Source organism: Mixophyes fleayi, chromosome 2 (assembly GCF_038048845.1).
Source record: "Mixophyes fleayi isolate aMixFle1 chromosome 2, aMixFle1.hap1, whole genome shotgun sequence".
In the NCBI taxonomy this organism is placed as follows: domain Eukaryota; kingdom Metazoa; phylum Chordata; class Amphibia; order Anura; family Limnodynastidae; genus Mixophyes; species Mixophyes fleayi.
In genome coordinates this window covers 312,091,594-312,106,263 of record NC_134403.1, presented here as the reverse complement: position 1 = coordinate 312,106,263, position 14,670 = coordinate 312,091,594, and the positions used below count along the sequence as shown (strand labels likewise).

Sequence of the window (14,670 nt, the reverse complement as noted above, 5' to 3'; positions counted from 1 at the left end):
AACGTTTGGCCACGATTATAGCTCTTTTCATCTACCTATTTTCCTTTACAATGCAAAGTTTCCATTAGCTGGAATGTGTCTAGTAGCAAAGAAACTCCAGTCACCACAAAGTGGCAGTAAATCCATGAAGTCTTCCCAGCTGCAGTGACATACAAGAATTGCCAAAGCAATTAAAATGACTTATTTTATGATGCAATTGATTAAACACTGTTGTCCGCTATAGTATAGCTATTAAAGGGGAAGACTCTCCAGAGATTGCAATGTTTCCTGGCTGCCATTGTGTAATAAATTTTGCTAAACTGAATAACGGATGTGATCTATAATCCTGGTTACAAGCTCCCCTAGACTGCTGGAGTCATTACCCGGCCATCTCCTAGAAATGTCAGTAATTATCTTGGTTGGGAATATTGCAGCAATCATGTACAAAAATATGTAAAACACAATGTTATATTTATGAACTATACAGGATGCAGCAACCCTTGTGTTTACTGCTCTCCAGCTAGTCATACACTTGGATTTTCCTGCTCCAGCGGTCTAGGACATTTTTTTAAAGGATCTCTATATTTAGTATTTGTCTATACATACATCCTTTAATAACTACATTAAAGTTGGACTTCAAATTGTTTTTATAATGGAACTAGTAAGCCAGCAAGCAGAGCTCACTATTAATTAGTGGTATTATATATTGGGGGACTTAGAAAGAACGGAAAGTAGGACCGTGCAGGAAAAGAGTAGATATAACCACTGCTCGTTGCCCTCGCCCTTTTATTCAATTTTTTCCAATCTTTTAAATTCAGCACATAAATTATTAGTTGTGCTTGGAAATGTGCAGAAATATGTTCTGTATAAGTGCGTACCCTGTCCTTGATTTATCTTTTGATCACATAGGGATTCAGTAAAAGATGCAATTTGACCAAATGTTTACATACATCTGTATGTACAGTAACAGAATGTTACCTGAAGTAGAAGAATCTAACTTCTATTTATCCGAGTCAACATATGCAGTCATGTATACTGTATGTATAATATTTTGCATTACTAAAAACATAAATTACATTAGTGAACACTAATACACAACAACAAAAAACGTATTTAACAGTTTCAATGTGAGCCCAATGAAATGTATAATGGAATGAGGGGAATATGAAAAAAGTGTTAATTCCAGAAAGGTGTAAAACCAGGGTCCTGAGCATACTTTAGTCTCAATCAATTCCATTATGACCAGATTCATGGTGTTTATATAAATACCTTTCTAATGAGAATGGATGTTAAATGCACAAAGTAGATTTGCAATGTGCATAACTCAGTCCGGCTCATCTCATTAACATCAATTCAAACAATATATGGAAATGTGTCATTTTGGCTGAAGCTACAATAATTAATGACATATATAAGTCCATTCACTGATGGCAGAGAAATTGTCCCTCACCACAGCTCTGTTTTAAAATAATCCTGCTCATTTATTCCATTAATGTAGAGAAAAATCTATAAAAACATTAATCAGTGGTAGCATTACTGGACTCTAGGGAGACTATGGGCAAGTGAGTCTTGATAAAAGTGATTGAGGTTACAAAATAGCTGTTGGTACCTGGACCTATGCACCAAGTCTAAAGCAGTATGCTGTACTCCTGCATCTCCGATTTCCTTACAGCAAGCTGAGCTGTAGCACCAAATGAGTTCACATGATTTTGAATGAAAACACGGTACACACATGTAACTAGATGGTGTTATGAGTGGGTTTCATGCTTGGGAAATTTTTGAAACGTGTAGCAATTAGGATTATCAATAAAACCGCTGAGGCAAACTACTGTCTCATAGGAGTTTATGTGGTTTTTACGGCATCTGTTACACATGTTGCCTCAGAAACCGGGTATTCTAATTGGATGGGCAATGTCATATGACACTACTCACTCTGGTAAAAACAAAACAGGGAGAACTTTAGCGGTGAACCCAGTAATAGAAGGCCGATAGGATCTTACATGTAGAAACGCCTTGGTTCTGCTCACTAGAGAAACGTAAAACATACACAAAGGCCCCTATAACAACTGGTAATGCAGACAAGGCCTCACCCATGTAAAACATCTTCATTTCTGCAATGCTCTGGGTTTACTGCATAAGCTCATGTTTCATAAGTTCAGTGACCCAATAAATTCCCTGCTAACAGTTGATATACAGTATATAATAAAAAAAATCCCATTATTTTTATGAAGTAATAAAATTATTTAAAGCCCGTAACTAAAAATGATAACAACAACTCATGATAGACTTCACTTCATAGAAAAATGTTACAATCAACAGAAGCTTCATATGGACACGCACTTTGGCTATGATAGACAGCGATTATCTGAAGAATACAACGTAGGGTTCACAAGTACAGCAAATGAGAGAAATGTGATGACATTGCAGTAATTACCCAATGAGTGACACACAAAGTAAAGATTTATAAAGCAGATCCTAATTTGTATCAGCCCGGAATATATTGTGCAACAGTCTACAAATAGTACAAGTACTGCCGCTCTTGTCCTATTGCTACGATGACGATAGCCGGTGGTCAGCCCAGGAAAAATGCTCTCTTATTAAAACAAAGTTCTTTTTTTTTTTTTTCCCTAAAAAAAACGCTTATCATTTTATTTGCTTTCAGAATCTGTAACTGGAAACCCAAGTCCGGGCTTCCAGTTCCAGAGCACACGTGTGAGGAGCTGTGCACTGGCCCGGCGACTGTAAGACTACTCTAACATTCTGACGCGCTTACACTGTACTTTGCAAGAAAAAAACCAAGGCATCCTGCAATGCGCATTCACTGCACGTTGATCATGAGGTCCAGCGTGTTGTAAATTTACTGGACTATTCATGGGTATTAAATAAATTACAAAGCTACGCTTCATAGATCAATGTGTGGTCCAGGATATTCCCTATATAAAGTTGGTCTGTTTCCTTATATGTAATAAACTGCATTTATAGGATTGGCCTGTTAATGTTTAGTAACTAATTTACATGTACTATTTTGCAGTGCAAATTTTGTTATTTTAGCTTTTTATTGGTATATGTAAAAATGGAAATGAAGATGAAACAAGCTAACTGTGTTTGTAGACAATATGATATGTACTTTGCAAGCCAACAATTCGGTTTATTGTAGCATGCATATTGTTTTGATTTAATTGATGTTTACAAATACTGTGGAAGTTTTCCTTATCCAAAAATCAGTTCATAGTGTGGTTATTGTGGATTAGGTCTGTAATTATCACTCTGTCCACAGGCCTAGAACAGTAAGCAGACTTACAGTCATGTATTCTCGTTTATACATGCACAATATTTCCGGGAATTTGCTAAAGCTGATGGATCAAGACTAGGGGCTAGATTTACTAAGCTGCGGGTTTGAAAAAGTGGGGATGTTGCCTATAGCAACCAATCAGATTCTAGCTATCATTTTGTAGAAGGTACTAAATAAATGAAAGCTAGAATCTGATTGGTTGCTATAGGCAACATCCCCACTTTTTCAAACCCGCAGCTTAGTAAATATAGCCCTAGGCATGATTTGGGATGTTGGACAGGACAAGACATGTCTGTGGAAACAGCAGTCACAGGATTGTCCTGCTCCTTAGGTCTCTGAATGTAATACTCCATTGCAATCGCTAGATGAGGGGTTACTACAGGAACTACAGCAGCCCCATTCAAATTCATTCATGCAGAGAAAAAATGTTCTCCGTGCACAAGGACCTATACCTATATTTTACTGAACATGTACAGGAAAATAAAGAAAGAACAAGGAAGGACAACCATTTACAGAGTATTTGTATAGCTCTAAATTCCGTCCTATACTGAAAAACAATCCAAAAAGGCAAGTCAGCAGCATTCGACTGTGCCCAAAAGCCAACCCTTAATTTCAATTAGGGTATGTTTTACCCTAATTTTTTTTTAGATACATGTGTGTCTAATCCAGAGTGGTTAGCTCTAGGAAAAGCTAAGGCTGGCTCGCCATGTCTCAGTTGTTAAGAAACCCAAAAAGGGCAGGACTACTGAATTACATTTAATTAACATTCAATGTTGACTATTAAATTCAGCTTACCAAAATAACTTAAAAAACCAACACAGTGCAAATATAGTGTGGTTTTTAAAGTTATTTTGGTAAGCTGAATTTAGTATCTAAAAAAGTAATTTCACCAATTTATTTTAAATTCTGACTCTTAAGAGTCATATTATAGAGTCAAATCTCTCTCCATGTATGAGCAAATCTGAAAGCAGCCATTAGGCACATAGGCCTGCTGGATGCTACAGGGCACATATAGCCTCTATCAGTGTGTGCCCTTATCATCTAAATCGATTTTCCAGCATCCTGAGAGACCTAGTTAAATGATGATGGGCATTAGCATCTTCTTGAGCCAAAACACACTGCGATTTGTGACCAAATGAGTCTAAAACTAAAAGTACCCTATTGGCCTGGAGATTTGCAGCACATGAACTCCTTTGGCCTGTGTTTGTTGTACAATGGGAGGAACTGTCAGGTTCCAACTCCAGCCCCTTGGTTAGTGAGAGCAGTGTTACCTATCACAGCATGGTTAGAGGGAGGATTTCTGACTGATATTATTGAGCTTGGCATCCTACCACCCCCTGAGCCGATTCTACTTGTGTGCCAGTGATGTCAACAGTTCCTAGTGAATGCTTCAGCCTACAAAATAGCTGTGCAGGTTACAGGTGCTTTTTACAATAACCGGTCTCTGTTTTCTTTTGCAAATTTTTTATGGTTCTAAAACCATAATGACAATGAAATAAACGATGCGATACATATTCTGTTTCTTTAGCATATCACTGGCTGCTAAAACTCATTTCTAGTACAACAATTCAGACACAACAAACCCCAGGACGAGAGCGTCTGAATTTCAACTCTTCCTTTTCTGTTTTGATTAGGGATTTGATGGAAAAAATGCCAAGAAAATGTCAGTGGGAGCTGCAGAGTGCATAGGAACAATTTGTCATCGGAGCGATGGGTGCAAGCATCAGGGAATCCTTTGTAGAAAACCAAGATATCTACATGGAAACTGCCCCTGCAGCTGAAAGATCCTGGATCTGCAATCTACTGTGATTTATAGAGACATTGGAAAATAAATGCAGCATTAGAACGCCTTACCTATTAATGCAAAACTCCATTGTGACAAATATAATGTACTTGTTACTAGAGAAAAAAAAAAGTGGCATTTAATATATGCAAAACTATTGCCAATTGCTAATTCTGCCAGTACATACATGGCTGTTAACTTAATATATATGGTTTTCCCAGGGTAGTCTAGAATTTTACCAATGCAAATTATTATTTCAAAATGTTGATTTTCATGGAATTCATAATCTTCACGCTGTTACTATAACGTAATTTGTGGGGATTCACAGATATAGCTGTGCTACCGAATTTAGAGAAAGCCAATTATAGACTGAGAGAATCTCATGTCCCATGGGGGGAGGAACAAGAGGGAGAGAGAGATATTATATATTTATCCTGGATCACCTAAGGAGGGCTATGACATATGGCACTATGTACCATCAGTATGATTGGGCAAAAAGAGCTATTTGCAGAACGTTAATAATGAGACCACCAAACCAATTCACTATGTAGCTGTAAATGATTGCAAGCTCCGTTAGTTTCAGTTAGATTGTAAATATACCTGCTTTAGGAACCATCAGATCTACTGTAGATATTTCAGATACGTTCATTTGAAGGGGAATTTTTTTTTACTGTGGAAACCAGGGCTGTCTGCCTTAAGGCATAATAAGAGCACAGGATTGCGTCCTTTGCAGTCTACACTCATAAAATAACATGTATGTATATAATGTACTGTGGAACATTTACACATACACCTCTGTAACCCACACACAGTGCAAATATAGTGTGGTTCTTAAAGTTATTTTGGTAAGCTGAATTTAGTATCTAAAAAAAGTCATTTTACCAATTATATTTACTTTAAATTCTGACTCTTAAATGTCATATTATAAAGCAAATAACAAAAATAAAACCCAGCACTATATTTTCTTTAAAAAAAAAAAATCTTTCATTCTGGGGCATCTTCTCAAAGCAATTCAATAATGTGGGAGAATGACTCCTATTAACGCGGGGCACAATGCACATAAAGTTGCACTATATCATCAATTACTAACTGTAACTCCAATTTCCCATTTTAGGGACATATTTTATTCAAAGCAAACATGCCAATCAGTCATAGTCACTGTCGCCCTAAGCCATTAAAATGGTTGATTTGGCACACACAGAATATGTCATTTCCTTAAATTGCTCACTGCATTTTAAAATCCGTTCTGCAATACAGAAGGCATTCTAAACATCTCCAAGTACTACAACAAGGAAAGTATGGCAATGCCATAAATGTAAACAATTATCTATGAACTTTCCTAAATCCTTACATGATTAAAGGAATATATAACTGATGTGTAACGAAGCAAGCCCAGTTCATAATCACTATAAATGCTTACAAGCACATCATTTATTTTCTCCAAAGTTCCGATATATTGTGCTTACATTGCCACCTGGTGGATGTGTAAGGATCATACATAAGCACATCAGTCTCACTAAATAACATAATAAATATTGTGTGTAGCAATACATTGGCACCCAAATGCTGCCTCTCCATTCTGCTTCAATGGTGTTGGGGAGTAACTAGGTGCAGACATTTGCCACAGGAAAACATGTACCATCTATATTTTATAAATGGATACAATTTTTTAATGGCTCCTTTAGTCTGCAATGCATTTCATTTAGCCCATTTTCTTGATTACAGTAATTTATGTTTTAATAATGCAGAAGGTACAAAATGTGACGTAAGCAGATACTTACACTGCACTCAGAAATCAGACAACACAAGTTTATCCCAAGGTATCCCTCCTTGATTGGTCAATCTAAAAATAATGTAGGATGTCCCATCCGCGCTCATAATAATAGCATAAATATACAGAGGATCAGTGTGTAAACAGTTGTGTCTGCATATTAGATTATTGAATGAATAGGTATTTCACATAGGTTCAAAATACCTATAACCGGACATTATTTATTTAATTGTGATCAGTTTATTATGAGCGCGGAAGGGACATCCTACATTTTTTTTTTTTAGACATTACAAAATACAGTGTACATTTTTGCTCAGATAAGGTTCATTTTTGTTTTTCCCCCAATATTTATTTTACTGTACATTTATTTTTCTATGGAAAGTCTACCAATTGCAAACATTTGTCATGCTGGAACAACTGTTTAACAAATTAATCCAATGTGGTCAACTGCCAATTACCTTATGTGGCTCTTCCCTTATTTTATTTGAAGGTGCTTTCTTTTGCTCCTTTTTTTTTTTTTTTTTAGACTTTTCTCAATTTGGCACTAATTTGTACAGGTCCCTTGATTAACGCGAGTCTGACCAATTTATCTTCCTATATTTATATATATTTCTCAGTTGACCTTGGCATCAACTTATGAAACAAACAATTCTCCTACAGTTTTGGACAAAGCCATTTCCATGGCTGCCTTTACACAATATTTCTTTTATTCCTGTGTATTTCTGCATATCCCAAGGCAAGGATATTTCACGGGGTTAATGTGAATTGATGCTGCCCTTTTATAGAGAAGAGAAATACAGTCTAAATATGTACATACCAGGAAATGCTAGTGACCTTTTATTTTCAGGCTGCTGAAGCGAATTGTACATCATAATATGAAGTATTCTGCTATTAAGATATCTAGTACTGCATTTACCATAATCATAGGCAAACAATATACCATCAATTAATAACATTCACAGCTCCACCCTTTAACTGGTAAAATTATTTGGCATAAACAAGAAAATATTCTACAAGTCCACAATTGTTTTGACCACTAGGGGAACTGTTCCATTGGCCTATATTCCATTTTTAATTGGTTGGTTGATTAAGTGGTGGAAGAAGTCGCTGTATTGCAACTACATCAGCTGCGTTGCTTAATCCTCCGCCTCCCACTTCTTCTCTATTGATTCCCATGCTGCAAACAGGCAGATAAACCAATGATGAGGGTAAGGTGAGGAAGCCTATAGGCAGGGTACTCAGCAGTACCGCTGCTCTAACAGTAATATTGCAGATGCTTCCTTCTTTGATCTGGTGTTGAGATAGGGAGAAGTTGTAAAGTGACATTACTCCTATGCTTTTCTCAACCACCGATGTCAATGATGGAATGGAATGAAATGCTGAAGCATCGCTGCTTCAGTAGTATTTTCAGTCCACCTCTGGAATTAGAGCACATGAGAGGAGGAGTAGAAAGAGTGCAGAGGCAAAAACAATAGGGGGGGAGAGAACGAAAACAATTAGAATATATGAGAATATTGGTCATTAGTGATATTTGGGAATGCTACTTGTCTGGTCCTTTATTTTGAGGTGTCTTTCCATTGGCTTATCTTGTTATATGCCACTTTATTGGAAATACATGGCAAGTGGTACACTTTTCTACATTAGCTACTATTTCCCCCACTGCCTGTCAGGACCAATTGCTAGGACCTCCCTTGTGGTTGGTGTTTGAGTAGAAGGTGAAATCTTCCGCCGTGTTCTGCCAGTGAGGAGTTGGTTATGTTTATTTACGTTACTCTTCTATTTCTCCAGCGATATCTTGTTTCTGGACAATACAACCTAAATGTACAGATTCTGCCTTTATTATGATACATATAATATAATCTACTTTGCGTTAGAATTTCCTATTTAGTTGTAACATTACAATATGGCTAAATGATCGACTTTTCACTGTGGTGAATGATGTTTTTAATGTTCAGTGTGTAAAAAGTAAATGCCATCCCCCTTTTGGATCTTTGAAATTATAACATCTTGCAGCACTCAATCCCCAATCCAATGTTTTTCCTAAGGTTGACACCTTTTTAATAGACAGATATAAGACCTGAGTCATTAAGGAGAGCAAGGCAAAAAAAAGGAGTAAATGTTATCCTGGACAAACCATGTTACAATGCAAGGGGTGCAAATTAGTTTACTATTTTGCACATAAGAAAAATACTGTCTGTTTTCTCCAGTAGTACACAAATACTTGTTAGCTTTATTTTTACACTGACATTTAAAAGTTGATCTAAGAAATGCCCTACTCCAAATATAAATCTGTCCCTGCATTTAAAATGTAACTCCCCCTCCAATGCAACATGGTTTTGCCCATGTGCAAAGTTACTCCTTTTTAATACTTTGCTCTCCTTAATGACTGAAGCCCATAGTTGTCATAATCATGCTCATAAAGCATTACACTGATGCAGGTTTTAAAGGGGGGAAAAAAAAACCACAATAAAAAGTTGCCAAATTTACCTGAGTGAAGTATTTTCCATCCTGTTTCAAGACTTTCATGGAAAGGTCCAAAATTAATCGCAAAAATTCCCAAGTAGACTCTAGATCACAAAGAAACAATGACAATTTGATTAGTAAAAAAATGAAAGTGATGAAAGAAAATCACGTTCAACATCCATACTCATTCCAAATCCAATATGTATTTTGCACGTGTGGTGAATCTATTTAATATGGATCATCAGGATCACATTAGAATTGTTTTTTGCCTTTGTATGCAAGTGTAATGTATTAGCCACACATTTACAACTTATTCATGCATGTAAATGGTATATGTTTTAAATGAGGACAGAATCCACCTATAGTGAAATGGGAATCAAGCCACAAAGTCTGCAAATTCTCTGTTAAAGAATACTTATATTATACATTACATTATTTGGAAGTGTTGTAAAGTTATAGAAAACAATGGTTTACTCATGTAAAACAATGAATAAAAATACTGTAGAAAGGCATGTGCATCAGGTAATTTTTAAAACAGAAGATCTTTAGCTCCCTAAAGGTGATTAGTCTGACAGAGGAAGATATACATAGTGCAATGCCAAGCTTCATAACCGCTTGAGAACTGCACTATGTACACCATATAAACTAATAATATACTACAAAGATTAAACATGTTTATATTTGTTGTACTTCAGAAGACTGCAAAACAGAAAACATTTCAATTGAATGCAGCTAAATGTGGAGCAATGTACTTGGGGAGAAATATTCCAGTCAGTTACATTACTGGCAATGGCTAAAACCACAAAGATTTTTGGGTAAAAAAGATTTGCTACATACGCAGAGGGATAGCCTGAGGAGAGGTCATGATTCAGTTGTACAGTTTTAGCTAGATCTCTCTTAAGAGTATTGAAAAGAAGAACTTACATATAAAAGGATTTTTAAAAAAAACTTCTATTTTCCAAAGTAAGTTAATTCCTACAAAGGAACAAATATACCATATTAGACTAAACTGTATACTGCAACTGCACACAGTGCATACATAATTAGGGTAGGTGCAAGTAAGGCTATGACTTGGTGCTTTTTTGTGTTTACTCCAAATTAATTACACAATACTCAATTTTGTGTGTAACACATGACGAAAGTGCCTCAGGCAGAAAGAACGTTGACCGTGGTCTTTCTGTCTCGTCTTTGCCATAAACAACTTATTTACACCACTGGGGTTTAAGAGACTAAATTCACTATACCAGAAATGTATCTACTTCCTGCCAGCCTACAGTGCAAGTCTATCAAGACATAGACCAGTGATAGAAACAAGCGAGCCTGGGGGGCCACCAATGGTCCTCTGAACAGTCACCTGCGTCCCCCAGCCACTCCCCCATCAGCCTCAGCTCTGTCTTATTCTCTCTTACTGAGTAAGACCTGGGGCCATTGGTGAAGCTCGACAGGTCATAAAGCAAAGAGTAAGACTGAACCTCTTGTCCTTTGACTGTCTGAATTTCCCATCACATGACCTCCTCAACACAAGCAAGTCAAAGCACCATTAGTCTCCCTTCACACTGACTCCCAAATACTTCATTCCAAGGTAAGCAATTTTGGTCATCATTTATTATGCTTTCATTAGAATAGTGGTACTGGTGCGGGTCTGCCATATTGGGCATCAAAAACACTGGATGAGTAACATTATGTCAATCATTCTGTGTTTAAGGTGCCCTTAAACCACCTAGGTTTTCAAAATGGTAGCTGCGGTCCAGATAATAATAAAATTCTAAGTACAAACGTGGTACCAAACATGGGAAAAGTTAAATAATATGCACCACCTTCTTCTGGAGAAGTGGATATTGGGACAGCAGTGAGATCATTAATCACATAATCAAACATTCGCCCTTCTTTGGCATACATCTTCAATACTGGGATACAATCTTCAACCAAAACCTGAGGAAGACAGACAAGCAGACAATAATTAGCAGAGTTTTATACAATTCAACTTTTTCAGGGCTGTTAATGTAAATATACTATAAGGCATTATGATAAGCACCATAAAACACCCTAATGAAAGATCTTATAGCAGCCACTTTATGGCTACAATTAAAGAGAAGGTAAAAATAACATTCACTTTCTCCTGGTCTCTATACATTCTTCCAATCCTGTCTAATATTTCAGTAAACATTTAGAAAGGTTGACATGCATCTATATAAACAAATATAGATGGAAAAGCCCACTTTACTATACAGTTTTAGATGCTCTGATTATTGAAACTTCTATCAAATATAAGTACTACTACTCTAAAACAATGGAGATACTTATATTTTAAGGGCCTCTGAATATCAATACGATGTATGTTTGTATTTTAGGTTTAAAGGACATTCCAGAGTTCTGGTGGGCAAATGAGGTGTGTCCTACTGGGAAAGGCCAGATAGAATACTGGTACAAATTGATCTAATATGAGCCAGTATCCTTTAAGTGTTCAGGTACTTGTGATATGAATCACTTATCATAACAGTATTTATGCAATTTCACTTACAGTAGGTCAGTTCTTTATACTGCCTAATATCTGCTGCATGGCACCGGGCTGGCATTAGTTATACTTTTGCTCAGGTTGACAAACCTTCCCTTGGGAGATGTTAAGTCCACTTGTTGCCTTTATTTGGAGCTGGCAAGCAGCATAATGCTCCATCATTGAATTTTAAGTAATGAAAAACAAACATACATATTTCTTTTTTTTACTTAGAGTCATGTATTTGACATTGTAAGTGAATTTTGTCATATTGTTCTTTTGTCATCAGCCATTATAGGATCTGTAAGGTCCCATAAAGTATCCTTCAATAAGTCTGTCTACCCGAGCTAAGATACAGACTTGATCATTATATGGGATAAATAAGTCGTATATCTGCCATTGTTTGTTTTTGTGTTGATATTTTTGTTTTACAGTATTTAGAATGCTTTTGGTCTTTTACTGTTCAAGTATCTAAGTGCAAGTTAACGCTATATTAAAGTAAATATATTCTATATATGGGTGTAGTCAAATTACCGATTGAAATAATTCTGACAAGTTAGACACTAAAATACCGAACGCAATGATAGAGACATATAGAAAATGCAGACTTACCTAAAAAGGGACATGCATCATTTCTAACATGCCTGCTATAAAAAGCGAAACCACAAAAGGCAGGCAGTATGACTGGCAACCATAAAAACCGCGACTCTTACATTCTTAACATTAATGGAGCAATGACAGGACCCCGCGGCTGTCTAATCTACAAGCTTTAATAAAAAATATGGGGGGGGACCTGGATAGCTTCCCTATAAACACTATTAACCTTGCCAGCGCTACAGTTAACACTGTTTATAGGGAGCCTATCAAAGTGTTTTTTTTTTTTTTTATTCTTCATATTTTTACTAAGAATTGTAGATTAGACAGCCAGTGGGGTCCGGTCATTGCCCCCTTATTGTCAAGAATGTAAGTGTCACGGTTTTTAGGGCCGCCAGTCATGCTGCCTGCCTTTTGTGGTTTCGCCATTTATCCCAGGCATGTCGGAAATCATAGATGTCACTTTTTAATTAAGTCTGCATTTTCTATATGTTGCTATCATCAAGTTCGGCATTTTAAAGTGTAATTAACTATTGTCAGATTCAGAGTCAGATTGCATTCGTTATTTCATACCCCACCCGCTATTAATTATATATATATTTCATTCATATCCAATGTATACTGTAGTAATATATACACATTCTTCCTATGAGTACATACCTGATAGCAGTCCCCTTTGAGATTGTCTAACACATCACCACATGTTTTTCGCATATGTTGTCTACATCCATCGATCACCATTTGGTCTATGTTTGAAAGATGTTAAGGTGCGAATATTTGTTTGTGACAGATGACAATATAATGGCAATCCCTGACAGCCCTGCTTCAATGGTGATGTAATTTATATTGTGGTTCACAGTTACAGCTGAGTATGGGAATCACATCTCCGCTAAATGACAAGGAGCAGCAGTTTTACTGACTCAATCACTAAATCTGTCAACTGCTGCTCTCCCATTCTCTTTAGATTTGTGCAGTAGTGATCAGGAACAAGAGATCAGCGTTTCTTGGAACATAAGGCACAAATACCACCGCTTTGGATTTATAAAGAATTACAGCAGTCAGTATTGCTCCTTATCATGCTAAAGCAACTCATATTTTTTTCCCCCGCCACCAAAAAATAAAAAAAAAAGAGCTGTCACTTCAGCCATTCACTATTCCTATCCAGATTCTATTCTCTGACAGTTTGTATTTACTAGGGACTCATCTTTCAAATATATAACAATTAATATTCCATGTACCTAGCATGCCCCGCTCATTCAAAATGAACAGCTCCAGAATATACAGTCAAGTCCACAAATATTGGGACATCGACACAATTCTCATATTTTGGGCTCTATACACCACCACAATGGATTTGAAATGAAACTAACAAGATGTGCTTTAACTCCAGACTTTCAGCTTTAATTTGAGGGTATTTACATCCAAATCAGGTGAATGGTGTAGGAATTACAACGGTTACTATATGTGCCTCCCACTTTTTAAGGGACCAAAAGTAATGGGACAATCGACTCAAAACCTATTTCAAGGATATATGTGGGCTATTCCCTCGTTATTTCATCATCAATTAAGCAGGTAAAAGGTCTGGATTTGATTCTAGGTGTGACATTTGCATTTGGAATCTTGTTGCCGTCGACTCTCAATATGAGATCCAAAGAGCTGTCACTATCAGTGAAGCAAGCCATCATTAGGCTGAAAAATCAAAACAAACCCATCAGAGAGATATCAAAAACATTAGGTGTGGCCAAATCAACAGTTTGGAACATTCTTAAAAAGAAAGAACGCACCGGAGAGCTCAGCAACACTAAAAGACCCAGACGACCACGGAAAACAACTGTGGTGGATGTCAGAAGAATTTTTTCCATGGTGAAGAAAAACCCTTTCACAACAGTTTCACCTACACTCCAGGAGGTAGGTGTATATGTGTCAAACTCAACAATCAAGAGAAGACTTCACAAGAGTGACTATAGAGGGTACACCACAAGATGTAAACCATTTGTGAGCCACAAAAACAGGAAGACCAGATTAGAGTTTGGCAAACAACATCTAAAAAAGCCATTACATTTCTGGAACAACATTCTATGGACAGATGAGACAAAGATCAACTTGTATCAGAGTGATGGGAAGAGAAGAGTATGGAGAAGGAAAGGAACTGCTCATGATCCAAAACATACCACCTCATCAGTGAAGCATGGTGGTGGTAGTGTCATGGCGTTAGCATGTATGGCTGCCAATGTAACTGGTTCCCTTGTATTTATTGATGATGTGACTGCTGAGAAAAGCAGCAGGATGAATTC

The 14,670-nt window shown here is 36.8% G+C and overlaps 1 protein-coding gene across 1 annotated transcript in view; it reads right to left on the bottom strand.

The window, feature by feature from the left end:
• The window catches only part of SMS (spermine synthase), a 102,593-nt gene that overhangs the window by 38,348 nt on the left and 49,575 nt on the right, over positions 1-14,670 (bottom strand). The window contains exons 7-9 of the mRNA XM_075196566.1: positions 13,037-13,126; positions 11,106-11,220; positions 9,313-9,392 (exon numbers count right to left, since the gene is read on the bottom strand). Of these exons, the coding sequence (XP_075052667.1) occupies positions 9,313-9,392; positions 11,106-11,220; positions 13,037-13,126 (285 nt within the window). The remainder of the gene's footprint in view (positions 1-9,312; positions 9,393-11,105; positions 11,221-13,036; positions 13,127-14,670) is intronic.